We start from the raw sequence: 18,924 nt of genomic DNA on the forward strand, positions 1-18,924 counted from the left end.
AAGACTCAAGTGATTCAAGATGTCGTCATATCACATCAACATAGCTTTCGACTTTTGTTTGTGCCGAGATTTATTTTGATTTACTTTATTTATAAATTATTTAATTTATGGACCAAAGAAACAATTTAAATGCAAAATCTAAAATCTTGAATAAACGGGAGCAGAGAGAAGAAGAATATAATATAATTCTTTTACAAGACATTAATTAACACTGCAAACAACAAATAAAATAAAATAATTCAGAGATCAAAAAGGGCCTGCCTGTGTGTGTGTGTGTGTGTGTGTGTGTGTGAATGAAGCGAACACATCTTGATCTCTTCTTTCATTGCAGTAACTTCTCACACAGACATTAAAGATATTTGCTCATTAACTAAACGCCTGTGGTTTGTTACAGAACCTTGGTCCCTGCAGGTTTCACCAGTCGTGTCCTCTCTGTTGTTGTGTGTTTGCTGCGGTTGTGTCCCTCATCGCCTCATGTGCAGTTTGCATGCACTCGATTAGGACCGTATTGGTTTAACACACAACAGATAATCAGATCAGCCGCCGGGCCGCATGAGGCCGGTTGGACCGGTGTGTGGCTGGGGGGGGGGGGTCCACTCCTCACAGACGTGAGGGAGCAGGTGCTCGAGTTACACAACTTACTTTGAGTTTACTCGTCACACAAATCAAGTTATGGCACAAACAGGGAAAAACTCAAACTCAAACAAGCCTCAGCTTTTTAAATGTGGATCCACTGACGACTTCATTCACACGTCTTCAACCTGAAGTGAAAAGATCCATGATCGATAGAACAGACAGCAGCTGTCAGTGATTCTTAAATGAGGCTCGGGCCAGTAACTTTATTATAAATAACCATGAATTAATAATTAAAACAGTTTTTTATTCTGTAGAATAAAAGTTTTCATACTTGCAAACATCAATGCAGATAGTTACATGTCTATGAAATATATCATTAGGTGGTTGATTAAAGAAACGCACTGTGACACTGCAGCCATTTGGTTTCCCTCAAATTGCACAAAGCAGATTTTACTTCTGAATTTTACAGCTCCAATAATTCAACACAACTTTTATTTGTAAGATGGAAACCATTGTGTCAGACCTGCTGAGCATGTGATAAGAATAAAAATAATAATAATAAAGACGTCATGTTTCAGGCAGTTTAAAATGTGTTTGGCTGTAAACATGATCATCTGTCATGTTGAAATGTTACACTACATTTCATTAAGGATACACTTGTTTGGTCTCACACACACACAGACACACACACGCACACACACACTGACCCACAGACCCCCCCCCTCTTTGCACGTGGCAGCTGACCCACTTTTCCCTCGGCTGCTATTTACAGATGCTCCATAGGGACGAGCAGAGAGATGAAGGAAATGAGTGAGGAAGACGAGCACGAGGAAGGTGAGACAGTTCAGGCATTCGAGGAGAAACGACATTTTGTGATACACGGTCCAGCACGGAGATGTGTGTATGTGTGTGTGTGTGTGTGTGTGCGTTTGGCTTCAGCTTAGTCAAGCACCACAAATCCTTGAGGACATTTCATATTCAGGGAGCGCAGGTCACATAGGGACAAAAGTAAATCCTAGGACAAGATCGTAGATTTATTATATTGCCGCCTGTATACGTGAGAGTGTATATCTGGATGTGTGTTGGTGTGTACGAATGTGTGTGTGTGTGTGTGTGTGTGTGTATTTATGACAGTTGTCCTGTGCACTACACCCTTGAGGATCTACTTTATGTCGAATTGGCACATTTCTCTCAAATCATTTCCCGGACTGTCCCGGCCGTGGAGTGCAGGTGAGGTCAGTGAACGCCACGCAGCACTTTTTCAAACTGGGACACTTTGGACCAGAAGAACCCGATGAGGACGTCTCACCGGCTGCTGCTGAGGAGACGGGTCTAATAACGAGTCAGCAGCATGGACATGTGTCTTCATCACTTAAAGTTAGATGGACCTAATCTCACTAATCACAGTCACCATGTTCTCTGGTATTTAATGGACGAGGACTTTATCACCACCTGCTGGTCGGGGGGGGGCTTGTTTGAGAGTTCGTATGATGACTTTAAGACGTTTGTGTAACACTCCAGTGTCCTGCAACCAGACAATCAAACGCACATCACGTCCACACACATGTAGCCGGAGCAGCAGCAGAGGCCTCAGCGCTGTGTCTAGACAAAAAGCATTCAGGCACTCAGAAGGTCACCCGAGTTTTGGCAGCACTCAAACACTCGAAAGCTAAAAATACACGTCAGGTCGTGTTTACTCGTGTTCACCGGGAGGACAACACGAGGATGTGTAGACAGCTGCCACAAGAGCAGCTCTCCTCTGTTCCACGTCCACGAGAAGAAGAACCTCTGAGACCTGGTTTCATCCCACCAGTCGTAACACAAGTGTGTATTAATGAGATTAACGCAACAGGTCGCGTCACACACACAAGCTGCTGCACACGATGATCTGTCACTAAATATTTACAACCAGTAGCTGTCGTGTGTTATTACTGCAAAGCTGCAGCTCATCTGTGAGACGCTGACCTTCTGAAATTGCAATAAAGACTTTAAATAAGTGAAAATGTTGTAGATGCTGACTTGGTTTTGTTGTGAGCTCTATATATTAATCATATATTCATAAAAGAAAAGTTAGGAAAAAGGCAAAGTTATGCATCGAACCCATTTAGTGACGGAGAAACTGCCTTCAGGTATGAGGGGGATCCACCCACATTATTTATGCTTTTAAATTAAATAAAAAAATGCACGACTTCAAAAGCTCATTTCATTCTGTTTGTGTTTTGTCGTGGCTGCAGCTGCCAGAACTAAAGTGAGTGTTGTGTTATCCTGTTGTCGGTTAAACCTCTGTGATGTTTTAATCAGAAGGAAACATCAGCGAATCAAAGTTTCACAGGAAAGCCAGCGAGCTGCTGTGGTACAATAATTAACATTCAGGGAGTGTGTGTGGGCGTGTGTGAGTGTGTGTGTGTGGTTGTGTTGGGGGGCGGGGGGGGGGGTGGTCAAAGCTGGATAATCACTCAAATACTAAATCAGTCGTCAGGCTTCCAGTTTGGATTCCTCCTGCAGCTCCCACGTGGGCAGCGGACACATCTGATTGGTCACATTTTAATGAAATACCTCCAACAATATGAAGATACGAAAACAAATGTCAGTGAGAAAAGTATATTCTCTCCTGCATGTGATTTTTTTTTTTGTTAGTTCACGCCCTCATTTAAATGTTTTGGTTCTGCACAACCTGGCGTCACTGGAGGAGATGAGCAGGACTCACAGTATTTAAGGAAGAAACAAATATGACGTTTACTTTGGCAGATCACCGTAATATCTCTTTGTTCTTGGGTTTTTCTCCAGCAGCGGATTGGATTGTTGAAGTGTCTCTGTCAGTCGGCGACTGACAGGAGATTGGAAACTCTGGTGAATATCAACAGGAGGAAATCTGGTCCCTTCAATCACCACTAAGATGGAACAAAAATGGAAGAGAGAACTCTGCTGTGGCAAAAGTAATAATAAACACACAGCTGTAGCTCGAATTTACAATAATCACATTTGTATTAATTTGTAGTTTGTGAAACTCTCCCAGTGAAACAACTGTAACAATTAACCACAACACAACATCTTGTTTGGTGAAATTAAATTATTCCGCCCACGAACACAAACCTTGCATGACCAAGCGGTAACAGTGACGGAGGCTGAATAGATGGAGCTGTCACACACTCAGAGACCAAAGTGCTGTTTAATGGTCCCATGGAGACTTATTCTTGTCAACCCCTGCTCACAGACACACACACACGCAGACACACACACGCACACACAATTTACAGGTGAGGTCAGTCAACTCAATCTCTGAACGGTGCATATTTCATCAAGCCGAGACCCTGACTCAGCACGGCCAGATTACCTGTCCACCGATGAAGACCTGGGAAGACTCGGGCCACCGCCATTAAGTGTCTGTCACGAGGAAGAGGAGCCACAGACAAACGGCACCGGTTACATCAGATATGAAATGTCGGCACATTGTGGCTCAGCAGGATAAGAGCATCCACAGAGGTTCAGTCTTTCTGTTTCCTCTCAAATCGGACGAGGGGATTGATATTCATTTAATCCTCAGAACAAACGCATGTCGATGATTTGCACAAAAACAAGAGAAGAAGAAAATTCACCTTCCAGTAAATCCAAGTCTGGTCTTTATTTACATTTGTTTGAATATCGTTATCGAACAACCTGCGACTAAACTAATCTGATACATTCAATCATTGAAGCTCATGTTGACAGCAGCCATATTTAAGATGAGCCTGATAGATTTGTGTAAAAGAAGTCAGGCGATATTTGACATCTTAATTTGTTTTGATTCAAAATTATTTATTTAGATTCTTTCCCTGGAACACAGATATTTGGGGGATTTTCAGGGACGGAGTGAAATGTGGAAAGAGAGAGAATGTAAATCAATACAACTTGATTTATATTGATACTGAGATGATTCACGAAGTGTGTTGGTCTTTGCCTCTGGTGGTTTTGTGGTAAAAGCCAGTAAAATGTGGTCTGTAATACAAATCCCTCCAGGGCTCTGGAGTCACCTTGTCCGGGCTCGTTCTGCAGTGATCGCTGGTCGTTACTTAACAACTGTTAATTACCTAAAGGTCGCTGGGCCGAGGGAACGGTGAAGCACAGGATGAAGATTTTATTGTGTTTTGTTCATTCAAGCCCAAACATCTGTATTTATTTGGTAAAGAAACCAGGTTAATGTTTAATCTGGTGTAAGATAATGTTTTTATTTATAATGTCCAGCCCTTCATGGACTCTTTGTGGCCTGGGGTTTCAGTTCAAGCCTCTGATTATAGGACGTGTGGAGGATTTAGTGGCCTCTAGTGGTGATTTGGTAGATTGCAATGAACTGAGTTGACCTCAGCCCTTCACTTCTGAGCTCCGACTCAGTCGACCAGTCAAAACAACTTAAAAGTCTTTTAAAAGCTGTTTTAGGTCACATTTTCAGAATATGGAGAATAAGCAAACTTTGGTGTTTTTCTTTCGGCTCTTTTGCTTCAAGGAGCCGAGGATCATGGGTAAATTCCCCAGTTCAGTTGAATTGACAGATTGAAAGGTTTTGTCTCCTGAACATGAAAACAACTCAACCAACAGAGTTAATCAGAACTCAGGGCTGCTCGCACAATGTGCTGCTTTAGATCAGAGGGAAAGGAATCAGTCAGCAAACACAGGCCCATTCGTTAAGTCTCACGTTGACTGATCCTGGATCTTCACTCGTACGGAACAACACCTCAACTGGTCTTTAGTAAAAGCACTTGTACGCAGTGAATGACTGTGAGACACAGCAGTACTGCAGCAGACAGTGTAATTAAAACATGGATCCGCCTGTCTCGTAATGATGAATAATGTCCAGGAGGGGACGGCCGGACTGCAGAAAGCCACAGTCATCAGGAGGAGCCGCTTTAAATCACACCGGAGCCCGGGAGCGTAATGGCTGCACAAACAACTCTCCCAGATCCAATCAATAGCCCTGTGAAATCTGGACTGTATTCAAACCTCACATAAAATATCTAAAGAATATTAATTACTGAGAAGACGGAGGTACCGGGCCTTGTTTACACTCCTGGACGTTATCTGTATCAACAGTGGACACTCGGTGGATCGGCGTCAATAGCTGCAGAGGACAGACAGACACAGACAGACAGACAGACAGACACAGACAGACAGACAGACAGACAGACAGACAGACAGACAGACAGACAGACAGACAGACAGACAGACAGACAGACAGACAGACAGACAGACAGACAGACAGAGAGACAGACAGACAGACAGACAGAGAGACAGACAGACAGACAGACAGACAGACAGACAGACAGGAGGAGGACGGGGGGAGACGGTGTAACTGTGCCGTAAAACGAGGATCACAACAGTGCGGGGGCCGAGGGAGCGATGAATCATCGGGCCGTCGACTTTACGGTGCAGAAGTGAGAAGGAGGAGAGAGCGGGGGGGGGGGGGGGCAGTAAAGCAGTGAAAAGAGGAGGGCGAGACAGAAAGTTGAGGGTAAAACACAGAGTGCACAGGGGAGCGATGGCGAAGGCAGAGGCAGAACACTGAGAATAAACACGGGGAGGGAGTGAAGCTGAATTAACGGTCGTCATATCCAGGATTCAGCTGCTTTCAGACACAAACTGAACTCCACACGTCTCCCTGAGATTCTCCTGAGACGCTCTACGTGACAACACAAGTGTCAGAGTCAGGAGATTAAAGAACATGTGATTTCCAGAGCAGACTTAACGGAGAGTCCGCCCTCCTGCCGCTCTACCCTCACGTGAACTCCCTTTGGAGATTGTCCTGTTGTTGTGACAAAGTTTCCGAACACAACAACCTCCTGCTGCCTCGCTCATGTGTGAAAGGAAAACTCCAGAGAATATCCAGACCCAATCTTCTGGACATTTTCCAGAGTTCATGTCCTGAAAAGGGCTCGAGTGTGGTTTTGGTTTAGAAGCAGAACAACAATCTCTCTTAATGTCAATATTCTGAATCTGTAGATAAACAATCCGTGTGGAGAGAAGAAGAATCAGAACACACACAGAAATACAGCAGCTGTGATCTTTTTCATTTGTCTGTATTCATAGCTGTTATTATCCAAAGTGTCTGCACCTAAAACACCTACAAAGCCTCACTGTGTGTGCTGTATGTGAAGAAACGTTGGAGTTAAAGGTAAATTAAAGATGGAATCTTGGCCCCGGATATTAACTTTGAGGCCGACGAGTTGTCAGTCAACAGCTGATGGGCTCAGAGCTCCAACAAGGAAGGAGTCAGGGAGCAGCTGGGACATGAAAAACCAGTGAGGTTCTGTTACGTATGTGAACTGGTCCGGTGAGGCCAGGCTAGAGGTTTTCAACTCTGTGGAGGGGAAGCTGGAAACCGATCCGGTTGGAGATGTGCACACACACACAGACACACACAGACAGACGAACACACACACAGACACACACAGACACACACAGACACAAACACACACACACACACACACAGACACACACAGAGCTCCATGGCAGACAGGCTGAAGGCAGAGATTCTTCTGCAGAAGCACAACAAAGCCACTCTGGGACTTAGGCTCCGTGGCGTGGCAGACTGAAGGCGGAGATTGAACACACAGAGGCACCCCAGGCGGGTGGTGTCAGGCAGGCAGATCGTGGAGGAGGAGACGGAGAGAGGACACCACTAAGGCTACAGATGGAGTCTGAGAGCAGCCGGGCGCGAGGACGGAGACGAGCTGAGAAGAGCAAGAGAGTCTTTGTGTTTGGTAGTGAAACAGGTTTTCTAAGAATAAGACGGGATGAAGTGAATCATTTAGTGAGAAACAGAGACAGCAGGACGAGAGGTTCAAATACTGACTGAGTATCTGGAGATGAACAGATGAGAAGAGAACAAATATATATCGTTCATTTTCAGTCCCACACATTATTATTAACCATAATATGTTATTAAAATGTAATTATCCCACAATGTGTGCAAGGAGTGTATGAGTCTTATTGAAACAAAATAAGAGGCTGCATCTGGTTATGAAATGTGCATATGTTGTATTTTATCTCATCATTAAATTAAACAAGGCAGCTTTTCAAAATAAAATATGCTGTTAAAAAAGGGGTGTCAGGCCCATTCTGCCCCCCCCATGTCCGTCATTCCTCCGATATCCCAGCGACCTGTCACATGGATTATTATGATGTTTGGTTCATTCATGGGCCCCAGAGGATGAACCCCAGTGACTTTGGTGATGTCCTGACTTTAATCACACTGAACAAGTGTTCATTGAGTTTCTTCTTCATGTAAAACAGGATGAAAGCTCATGATTGGTCGAGCACTTGTGACCCTTGTTGCCTTAGTATGGCTTAAAGTTTGCTTTTCACTACGAACAGCTCCCTCCATGTTGTTTCCTCCAACTGGATAATGTGGCAGCAAATAAAGCAATACATTAACAGCCATTGCACTATTTGTATGACACACACACACACACACACAGACACACACACAGACACACACCTTTCTGTGCCAGACAGGAGGAAGCCTGATCGGCAGCAGCCCACCACTGTCATGACCATAAACAGCGGCCCAGGGAACTGTTGGCCCGATTACATCACAGCTTACAACAACTAAGGCAACGCTCGCCAACCGCGCCCCCCGCGGAAAGACCAGAAGTTTCCATGGGAACAGGAAAGAACAAGAGAGACAGAAGACGAGGGAGATGGAGAGACGGAGGAGAGGATGGATGTCGGGGGAGTGGAGAGGCGCGAGCTGACAGAAACAGGAAAGTGAAGAGTGTGTCTTTTGTTTTGTTTTGTCGCACAAGGAGGTAACGTGACCTTGGATGAAGGTGAGAGGAAGAGGAGGAGGAGGAGAGGTGAAGAGGAAGAGGGAGGGATGGATAATTATAGGGCGAAAGAGAAGGGACGGCGCTGCAGCTCGAACACAGCAGAGTAATCCAGCAGCGTCACCCTCAGAGACGTTTCCTCCAGAGATAACAGTGACACCGGTTACACAACACGATGACAACAACTGGGAACAACTTCACCACACACACACACACACTGAGATATTTGTGGATCATTTAAACACATCATCCAGGGCTACCTTCATGATCATGTGTTTTAAAACTGAAACGAGCTCCAGGTCAGTGACTCAGTGGAGAACCAACCTCCACAAGGAATCAAATGAAGCTGATGTGTCGTCACAGATTTGATAAAAACAAATTCATCAAATCATTTCTGCCACATGTGTCAGGTATGTTCAGAGTTTATGATCGTCACTGGTTCGATACCCAGCCTGGCAGAGATAGATCTGGTTGATCGATGTGAATACTGAGGTGCCGTTGAGCAAAGCCATTTAGCCACACCCCTCTGCCCAGCATCCAGATGTGAACTTGACCTCACTCTGAAACTGGGAGGCCCTGTCACAGCTCCCCCTGCTCCCAGTCTGCCCAGTCTCTTCCCTTCTCCCGGACGACGTCTAGACGCTGACCATCGCATCGGTCGCCCTGCCCGCCTGACGGCTGCTCCTAATTGGCCGGTCCGGTGTTATCACGGTTCATGTGGTGTTGACATTCAGCCACAGCAGTGATGAGACCTTTGATAGATCAACCTTCATGGCTCCCTGATGACTGAACGCTCTCCAGGGACCGTTCCAGATAACGCTAACACCCCCCCCCCCCTCCCCCCCCACCTCTAATCTTCTCTCTCTCTCCCTGTCACTTTCTATCCTGACCCCCCCTCCTTTTTTCTTTTCCTGCAAATGCACGTGTGAATGGTTCAGGTCTGTCGGAAGGGAACAGTGCGGCTGAGCCAACAATCGCCAAGGTGAGGGGAAGCGTGCACGTGAGAGCGTGCACCTGAGAGCGTGCACGTGAGAGCGTGCACGTCGAGGAAAACAGCAGCGATAGGCAGCTATGTGGTTGTCACAGCAACAAAAGCCCATCTCCCATCATCTCATTCTCCCCTCGAATGTATGCAGAGTGTGCGTGTCCTGGTATGCCTCCTGTGTGTTTGTGTGTGTGTGTGTGTGTGTGTGTGTGTGTGTGTGTGTGTGTGCACTGCCCTGAGTTAACAGGGAGGAAAGAGACAGGCAAAGACGGGGAGAGTGTGTGTGTGTGTGTGTGTGTGTCAGGGAGATAGAGGCAGAGGAATCAGAAATGAATTGCAGTGCTGACCTATATTCTCGATTCCTGCAACCAGACAGTTCAGCGGCACAGATGTCTCCCCCCCCCCCCCCCCCACACCACCACCACCACCAACCCTCGGCTGTGAAACGAAGCCTCGACGCCGGCCGCGTGGACGGAACTCGTTCTAATCACGCCTGCGTGTCCCCGTGTGGCCCGCGCTCGCTGTGCATCAGTATTTTTTTTTGTACTTGTTTACTTTGTGTGTGTGAGTGTGTGTGTATGTGTTGTGTCGCAGTGCACGTGGGATGATCTGTGATCTGATTTATTTCAGCGCTCAAAGAAACACAGATTTCCGGCCTGGTCCCCGTGTGGAGCCGATGTCAGAGTATGGACGCCATCACTCGTCAATAATCTGTATCTGGTGGAAAGGCTTCTTTTTTTTTTTTAAATCGACCCAAATCCTAAATCTGATGATGCAAGCAGAGGCCGAGCAGAAGACTCACTTCATTCTCTCTCCTGAAGGGAACTGAGGCACAGTTTATCTTTACGTCCGCTCGCTTCACGATGAAATAAAAGCACGAATTCAACTGATCCAATGTCATAAAGTCGGATTGTGAGCACGTGTCTTCTACTGTGCTATTGTTCCTCCGGCTGAACACACAGGGACGTGAAGGGGCTCTTGTTTTTTTGGCATTTTGATCAGTTCTTCTCAGCTACTCATCTACATCTATATACTGTGTTTTTTCCATAGAGCTGTTTCTGTGATTGCTCCGGAGCTCTGGATAACATCCTGACGTTCTCCTGAGGAAATCCTGAGGTTCTCCTGTTGGGCTGTGTGAGAACACAAACGTCTGAGTGATGTCAGCGTTCCTCCTGTCAGCCCGGAGTGAATCCTCCGATGAGTCGATGTGAGGACGCAGCAGGAGACACATCGGACACATCGCTGGAGGAGAAAGAAGAGCCGGACACAAAGAAGATCCAAAACCTTATCCTTCCACCAGGTTCTGTGACTCCATCCTAATCCTGCTGAATGAGACACACGTGCTGATGGAGCTCTGTGTTTGCTGAGAGGTTTTATATGAGATGATAAAAGCTCTGTATTTATATAGAGCTTCTCTAGTCTTGATGGCCACTCAAAGTGTTTTTCATTCACAAACACAGTACTGCCTATGAGCAGAAGAAGACTGGGAATCGAACCGCCGACCTGGTTAGCGAACAACCCGCTCTATCCCTCTGTGTTGTGCTAATAGATTGTTCTGCAGCTCCAGAGTGACCAAATCAAATCTAATGAATAAAGGTAGAACTCAAAACGGATTTCTCTTCCACTAAAAGGAAACACATGTTATTGATTGATATCATTTCTAGTGAATTAAATCGACCTGAAGTTCAGCTTTTACCCAGAAGGAGAAGAATCTTCACGTTTCTACAGATTCAGATTCAAATTTAAATTCTTCGTCACATTTAACATCCAATCATCTTCTCACTCAGCTGAGATAATAAAACCTTTTCAACAGATTAAATGTAATAATCAGATTATCAGAGTTGCAGCAGCGATTAAAATCCGTCCATCAGTCAGACTGTGCTGCTCGTTTCTGAAACACAACCTGCAGACACGACGCTGTGTTCGACAACACTTCCTCCCCGAGGTCTGACACACACAGACACACTCAGCATTGTGTTCTGAATGATGAGTGAGGCGATCCAAAACGAAGCTGGTGCAGGAACACAGAGCTGCAGCCGATAATCCCCCCCCAGCGAGGCTCATTTGACCCCCACGACCTTTTGGATGAGAGGAGGGGGCCACTAGGCTTCAACTGCTGTCTATGTGTGTGTGTGTGTGTGGGGGGGGGGGGATGCAATCTCAAGGCATTTGTAAAAGCTCTTACTGGTTCATGTCATGATTAATATTAGCCTGGTAAATGCATCTCTTCACACACACACGCACACGCACACACACACACACACACACACACAACACATACAACACACACAAACACACACAAACACACACACACACACACTTCTTTGTCTTGAAAAGGGCAAACAGTGGGAGGGGCCCCTGTAGTTTGTCTGATTAACATACATCCACATCCAGAAGGTGTTTCAGTGTGTGAAGGAACATCTTCTGAGTGTGTGTCTGTGTGTGTGTGTCTGTGTGTGTGTGTAACTACGTGAAGATGAGTTCTTCCCTACGTCAACATCCACTCTGCCATGGAGCTCATGTTTTCATCAGTGTGCGTTTGATTGTTTGCAGGATTACGCAAAATCTATAGAACCGATTTTAAACAAACGCTTAATGATGGTCATGTCTGACGCTTGGTGATGACACGATCCTCATAACAACAACCAATAAGAGTCCCCCCCCCCCCCCCCCGGGATACGCAGCATGGACGTCTTTCTTGCTAACGTGCACTGTTCGCTTAAAAAGGAAGTAAACTGAAAATGAAGTCCCTGATAAACACATCAGCTGCTTCTGCCGCGTCTCTCCAGGACCAAATCAACCTGATCCGATTGGCTGCTGTAGAAAAAGAACCACAGAGCAACATGTGACTGCTCCTTTAAAGCCCCTCACTTGATGAACTTGTCTTTCAAAAGGTAAAACATCCGACTGAGTAACTCTCCGATCGCCCACATCTCCCTGAATGCAGAATCAAACCTCTTAAACTCGATGAAACAGTCAGAACGGCTCATGTTTTTTCCAGCAGACTTGTTTTCACATCAGGAGGACGTTCATAGGGAGCGGGAGAGAACCGCCATTACACAGTATCTCTTTGACCTTTGACCTGGTCTCTGATGTACTGATTCACAAACCGCTTGACACGCGTACGATCACGAGAACACGTCGGGACAGTAGGAGACGTGAACGGCGTGTGAGACTGAATTCCCAGATGACGAAGCTCTTCACTGCAGCTTCAACCAGGATGAACGTGACAGACTGCATGTGCTTTCATGGAGCGGCCCCCCCGCTGAGCCAAAGCAGAGCTCTCACAGAAATAAATGGGGACTCAGAGTTCGGTTTCTCCGACTCGGTGCTGTTGTCGTGCTGAACGCAGTTTCCAGCAGACTCTCAATCACCGACAGAAAAAAACATTTTTTAGCCGGAATGGCACAAACCTCCACTAAGACCCCACATCCAGACACATGAGTGAGCTCCTATAGAAATAAAGAAGTGGTCTGATCAGCTAAATGATTTATTACCTTCACCAATGTTATGTTTTCATTATTGTTTATCTGTTTTTCTGTTTGGCAGCAAGATCCCACACAATCTCACAGATCTTCTCAGATCTCGTTTATACTGCAGGGTTCATACACATTTTGACAAATGGATTTCCATGAATTTCAATAATTTCCATGACCGAACATTTTGTGAGATCTCAGTGTATACGCGAAAAAGTGACAAAATGTAGTATTTATACTAACTATGAGAATTCCAAGGCAGTTTACAGTTTACCTTAAATGACACAAACCCAAGTATGCCTGCTTATATTTTCTTTAAAAGCATATGAATTAATTAAATCTCAGCGTAAATTAACGACTTGAAAATTAATGAATATAACAAGTTTCCATGACTTTTCCAAAACTTTTGGGATTTAATTTTTTTCCATGACTTTTCCAGGCCTGGAAAAACACATTTTTAAATTCCATGACGTTCCCAGGGTTTTCATGACCGTAGGAGCCCTGATACTGGAAGACGCTTCGATCCAGGATTTCTTCACATTTTAGTCAATTTCTCAAGATCTTGCAAAATTCTGTGAAGCTTTAAACGTACAAAATGCAGCTCCAGCCACCAGGGTTCTCTTAATCAAAACAACAGCAAAGGACCTGGTTTGTTGATGTCGGGAAGCAGCGAAGGATCATGGGAGTTCCCCCCAAATTTTGTTGGAAACCTGTTTATTAATTTTGCATATTTAAAATAAACAAACTAGCAGAGCCCTGTCACTATATAGACCTGTATTGAGATCAGAAACATCCTGATTAAACTGCACACCATCTTTTCCTGGAGCATTGAACCTGTGACATGTCCCTCCTCAGAAACCCGAGGCTGTGTCTCTCTGTGTCCCCCCCCCCCCCCCCACCCAGAGGAATAAAGTGATATAACAGATTGAAGCTGTTGTCGGCCCCGCCCTTTCCTCCGCTCAGACTGTCAGGTCCTCGCCGGCCGCTCCTGCAATTCCACTTGATGGGCTGTCAATCTCTTTTATGTGATCTTGCCCGAGGCTGGGGGGTGCACTCTCTCCATCGCTGTGGTTCGGATCATTTAAAACATGTCTCCCGTCTTTTTACCCTCGTGTTATTGTTGCTGTGACCTCTGCAACATGGCCGCCACCAGCTTCAGCCTTTCTGCTGACCACACCCTTATGGTGATCACTGTGGGAGAGGATTTAGACCTGGACGTTAATATCTCTGAGCCCGTCGTCTATCACCTGACAACAAATTGACCTCTGGGCGCCGAGGCCGATAAGTCGGGGCTCCCAGTGCAGACGGCAGCTATCAGGGCCGAGACTCCATCTTCTGCTCTCCATGTTTAAAGTCCGACTGGTTTCTTTTACCACAAGAGTCGAATGTTTCTCCACACAAAACACAAGCAGTGATACCTCCTGTAGGTTTTCTAGCGGCAGACGACATTTTGCCTGATATCTTTTCACAGCTTCTTGAACAGACAGACTAAAAGGCAGACGGCCGATGCATTGGGACACGAACTGTTTACCAGCGACGCCAAAGCCTGTTTGAAATCAGATTGAGTGAAACCTGAAATAAAATGAAAACCAGAAGCTTCCATCTGCAAAGTCGACTCGGACTCTGAACGTTCACATGTAGAATCTGTTCGTGGAGTTTCCTGTACTATGACCATTTCCCTCAAGGCCCAAATCTGCAGCCTCAGTTTCTGACGTGTGCGTCTTCCTCGGTTTCCCTCTGCAGACGCCCCCCCCAACCCCCCCCCCCCACCCCCCCCCCCGACCCAGCCCTGTTATCTCCTCCCGCTGATATGAACGCACAGCAGAGTCGCTAGGCAATGTAGGCAAGAGAAAAACAGCCGAGATGTTGATATCCGACTTGCTATTCTCCTGCTGTGAGCCGGTCAGGGCTTTAGTAATGAGAGCCTGGGGACCTGGCTCACTGTGCATGTGCATGTGTGTGACAGTGAGTGTGAGAGTGAGTGTGAGTGTGAGAGTGAGTGTGAGTGTGTGTGAGTGTAAGTGTGTGAGTGTGAGAGAGAGAAAGAGGAGTGTGTCTTATCTTCCTCAAGGACTTGGTTGCCGAGTGTCTGTGTGTGTTTGTGTGGATGCAGTTGGAAGCGAACCAGCTGTGGCCATGTGGGGAAGGGTTTGTTTACGTGCGTGTCAACATGTGTGTGCATGTGTCAACATGTGTGTGCATGTGTCGACGTGTGTGCGTCCACGGTTTCCCTGCAGCGACAGCAAAGTGCATCATATCTCATCGGTTCAGCCACAGAGTCGTCATCATCATCACAGACAAACCTCGAAACCCTTCTCCCCCGTCCTGCCTCACCTCCCTCCCTCCCTCCCTCCCCCCTCACTAATTGACTCAGACCCAGATTTGGCAACAAGCTTATTTCTGTCATTTCACACAACATGGAATGACCTATGCAGACGGTGCAGCGGCGGCCACAGTCAACATGAAGCAACACCCTGCAACGCTATGTTCACCAAACCCAACAGCCCCCCCCCCCCCCCCACTGCTCCCAGTTGATCAAACCACCTATTAATAGCACCGTCGGGGGAGCGTTTGACCAAATGGATGTTTCTAAAGCACCTTTCTGTCTTTTAGCCGAAACTGTAGGAGTCAATATTTCCAATTTCAGGCATTTACCTGCAGAATGATGTCAAGTATTAAATGTGGGAGAGCTGCCCAAGGCCCCTGCAGCTCTCAGTGTGTGTGTGAGTCAGTGTGTGACCCTCCTCAGTCACTACAGGGCTACATGTTGTTTGACACACAGACACACACATGTCAGCCTGTGTTCTACGCCTGCAGCAGCGGATTCTGTGAGTTTGTTTCTCTGCGTCCTCAGGCCGGAGCTGCACGTCCCCTCACAGCACTGACATTTAATGGCACTGCATTGGTGTCTCTCCCACCTGCAGGTAAACAAGGTGTGCGTGCGTGTGAGCGGAGGAGGAGCCGATGTGCGTGGACTGCACGCCTGTGTGTGTGTGTGTGTGTGCGTGGTTTCCTGTGATGATTAATCCTCCAGTGTCAACAAAATCAGCCTGAAGTGCGTGTGCATGTGTGTGTGAGTGTGCATGTCCAGATGTGTGTTAGTGTGCATGTGTGTGTGTGTCCTTACCGCTGTGCGCGCTGAACCAGCGGGGTGCGATGTGCAGGGGCAAGGTGTCAGCCAGCGACCCCCGGGACCCCAGGTACAGAACCCCGTCCGTGTGGTGCCCTCCTCCCCCAGAGTCCTGGTACCCGGTGCCGTGGTGGGGGGCGGCTGTGGTGCCCCCTGACCCCCCTCCGGCCCGGTCCGAGTCCGTCCCTCTGGGGGTGTAGAAGCCGAAGGGCACGCCGGGGCTGTGGTCGATGCCCATCCCGGCGACGGAGCTCACCGAGCGGCTCCGCAGGCCCATCGTGCCGCTCGGCCGGTAGTGGCCGAAGTGGGCCGAGGGTGGCACCGCGCTGTCATCCGTGGAGACCCCGGGGAAAGCGCCCCGGGGCCGCCCCGCCGTGCTCTGCTTGCCCCCCATCCGAAGCGGGGGACGACTGGGTGGCGGCGCTGGGTGCAAACAGGAGGGGGCTCGGCTCGATCCGCTGCGGGTCGAGAGAACCGAACCAGGCTGTGGCCCCCTCCCCTCGCTCCCTGTCTGTCTCTCGGCCTCCTGCCTGTCTGTCGGTCCGCGTGTCTCCGCAGGCTCGTCAACTCTCCGCAGACGCAACAGCCCGCGTCCCTGCGGAGCGGAGCATGAGCCCCCGCTGCTCGGCCGGATTCACCCGCAGACGGAGCCTCGCCTCGGCCGGTGCGTGCGCGGGCGTGTGACCGATCGAAGCGACGGAGGAATGTCTGGCAGACGCGGGCTTCACCGGGCTCCCTTCGCCGTCCCGCGGGCGGTTAAACACGCGGCGGGATCATCGCAGGCGGGACGCGGCAGCCCGGAGCACGACAGCGCCGCAGTGATCGCTCCGCGGCTCCGGCCTCATCTGATGTCGGACATCGTGACAACTGTTGCCCGGTGCGAGCGCCGCAGGATCCCGGTCCGTGTCGGAGCCGCGACGAGATTTAAAAAACAGCCCTGGTGACGAACAGAAACAACGGCGTGTCCGCTCCGGGGCTCCCCGAGCAGCGGTGGCCTCCTCCCGGGGATCGGGGTCGCAGTGATGCCGCTCCGCTCCGCCGCTGCTGCCGCTGCTGCTCAGACAATGGAGCCGCTCAGCGCGCAGCCTCGGATCATAAACACCGAGGACAGGAGGCAGAGCGGGGAGGAGACCAGCCCCCGAGCCCCCGGAGCCCGGAGCCCGGAGCAGCTGCCCCACTTCACAGCCACTGTTCCACCTAAAGCACACATCATTTAAAACGTTTAATATTAGACTGTGCAATCTGACATAATGATAAAGACTAGCAGATTCAAAATGATAAAATTCTTAAATCTTAAACACACATTTTTATAGCTTTTTCCCTCGAGTTCTGACCTTTTACTGTTTTAATAATTTTTAATATGTTTTATTTAACCTTTCATTTGACTCTTTAATAATCTATAACAAGTTTTTGGGGGTATTTGTGTTAACATTGTGTGATATTCAAATTACTTTAAATTTTGTCCCATTTTGTACACTAACATTTTCACATTGTTAAGCACCTAGTTACAGTTGAAAGAAGCATAACGTGTATTATTGTAATTATTTGTATATGTCATAGTCCCGTCACAGTGAGAAGGTTCCCTGTTTGAATTCTGGGTCTCCCTGTGTCTGTGTTGGTTCCTCTGCAGGTTCTCCTGCGTCCTCCCACGGTCCAGACACATGTAGAGTTGCTGTGTGTCTCTGGATGTTGGACCTGTCCAGGATGTCCCTCCAGCTCCCCCTGTGATAAGCAGTACAGATGATGGATGGGATGTGTCTGTCAGTGAACCCCTCAGCTCTGGCAGTTGTGGTCTGGGTTGTGTGTCTGTGATGCAACATGGCTCCAGGTGTGGAGAGGAACTGTCTGAACAAGTAGGATGAAGATAAACGCAGCACAGTGGTGGTGGGGGTCGTGGGGGTGGTGGTCAGGGGCACCCAGCCGCTTCAGGGGCCTGGATGAAGATTCATACACCGGTGAGACCTGCCCACTTGTCTTAGAGCTGGCTGTTTGACCTCCAGCAGCATCACAGGGTCGATGTCAATTAATCAGGTTGGAAGATCAAGCACACGATTTCAGTGTGGGGTGCTTTTAAACTGAAAAGTGAGCATGTCAGGGCTTCTTCTAAACTCCTAACTTCCCCTGATCAGTCGCATATTGCATCGTGTGTGTGAGGAGGAAGGTGCTGAGTCATAACCTCTGTTACTTCAGCTGGACGCCCTCATAAGGGTGACGGTGATGTATCCTCACACATGAGCTGAGCCTGGGTCACATGAAGAAGGGATGGCCGAAGCCTCTTCCTCCTTGGACCAAGGTGTCAACAAGCATCTTCATCTGGAGCGAGACCATAAGGAACCACATTAGCCCACCTTGAGTATTCGTATTAAAATGAACATATATTTGGTTTCTCTCTTTCTGGTTCTCGTTGTTGCCAAGATAAAAAAAGAGAAGCAAGCAGCACACGGCCTCAGAGGAGGCTCAGGGTGACTTCAGGTGAACTGTGTCCAAACAAGAGCTGATCAGTACTTTGTTAAATTCAGAATCTGAACTATTAGGACCATTCTTGTTGGATCATTTGCAGCGAACACAATAATTAAATGATAAGCTTTGCACATTGAACCGACCGGTTGCAAGAAGGCTGGTGTTGCTTCCCAAGTGTGTCCTCTGGAGACGGACGTGCCAAAATCAATTAGTTTGACCCTGAGGGGCTCATTCTGGTTAACCGGCATTATATTATCTGAGTGAACCACTCTATACGCTACAGGAAGTCAGAGCCTGTGAGCGACTGCAGAGGGAACATTAGTGCTGGTTTCAGGTTCCACTGAGCAGAGTGCACGCCTCCACACATCAACAGGAAATATCTACAGGTCGTTAGAAGTGGCTTAATTAGACCAGTTGACGAATGATTAGCTCTTCAAAACAATGGTACGATCCACGTCACTACAGCAGCTACTGACTTGTTGCTGTTGTTCTCTTTGGAAA

The 18,924-nt window shown here is 47.8% G+C and overlaps 1 protein-coding gene across 1 annotated transcript in view; it reads right to left on the reverse strand.

Moving 5' to 3' along the window:
* Nucleotides 1-17,108, reverse strand: part of znrf1 (zinc and ring finger 1) — a gene marked incomplete in the record, with an annotated part of 24,489 nt that extends 7,381 nt beyond the window's left edge. Inside the window, 1 exon segment of the mRNA XM_062389198.1 lies at nucleotides 15,961-17,108. Within this exon segment, the coding sequence (XP_062245182.1) occupies nucleotides 15,961-16,357 (397 nt within the window).
* Nucleotides 17,109-18,924: the final 1,816 nt, after the last annotated feature.

Source organism: Platichthys flesus, chromosome 6 (genome assembly GCF_949316205.1).
Source record: "Platichthys flesus chromosome 6, fPlaFle2.1, whole genome shotgun sequence".
Classification (NCBI taxonomy): Eukaryota; Metazoa; Chordata; class Actinopteri; order Pleuronectiformes; family Pleuronectidae; genus Platichthys; species Platichthys flesus.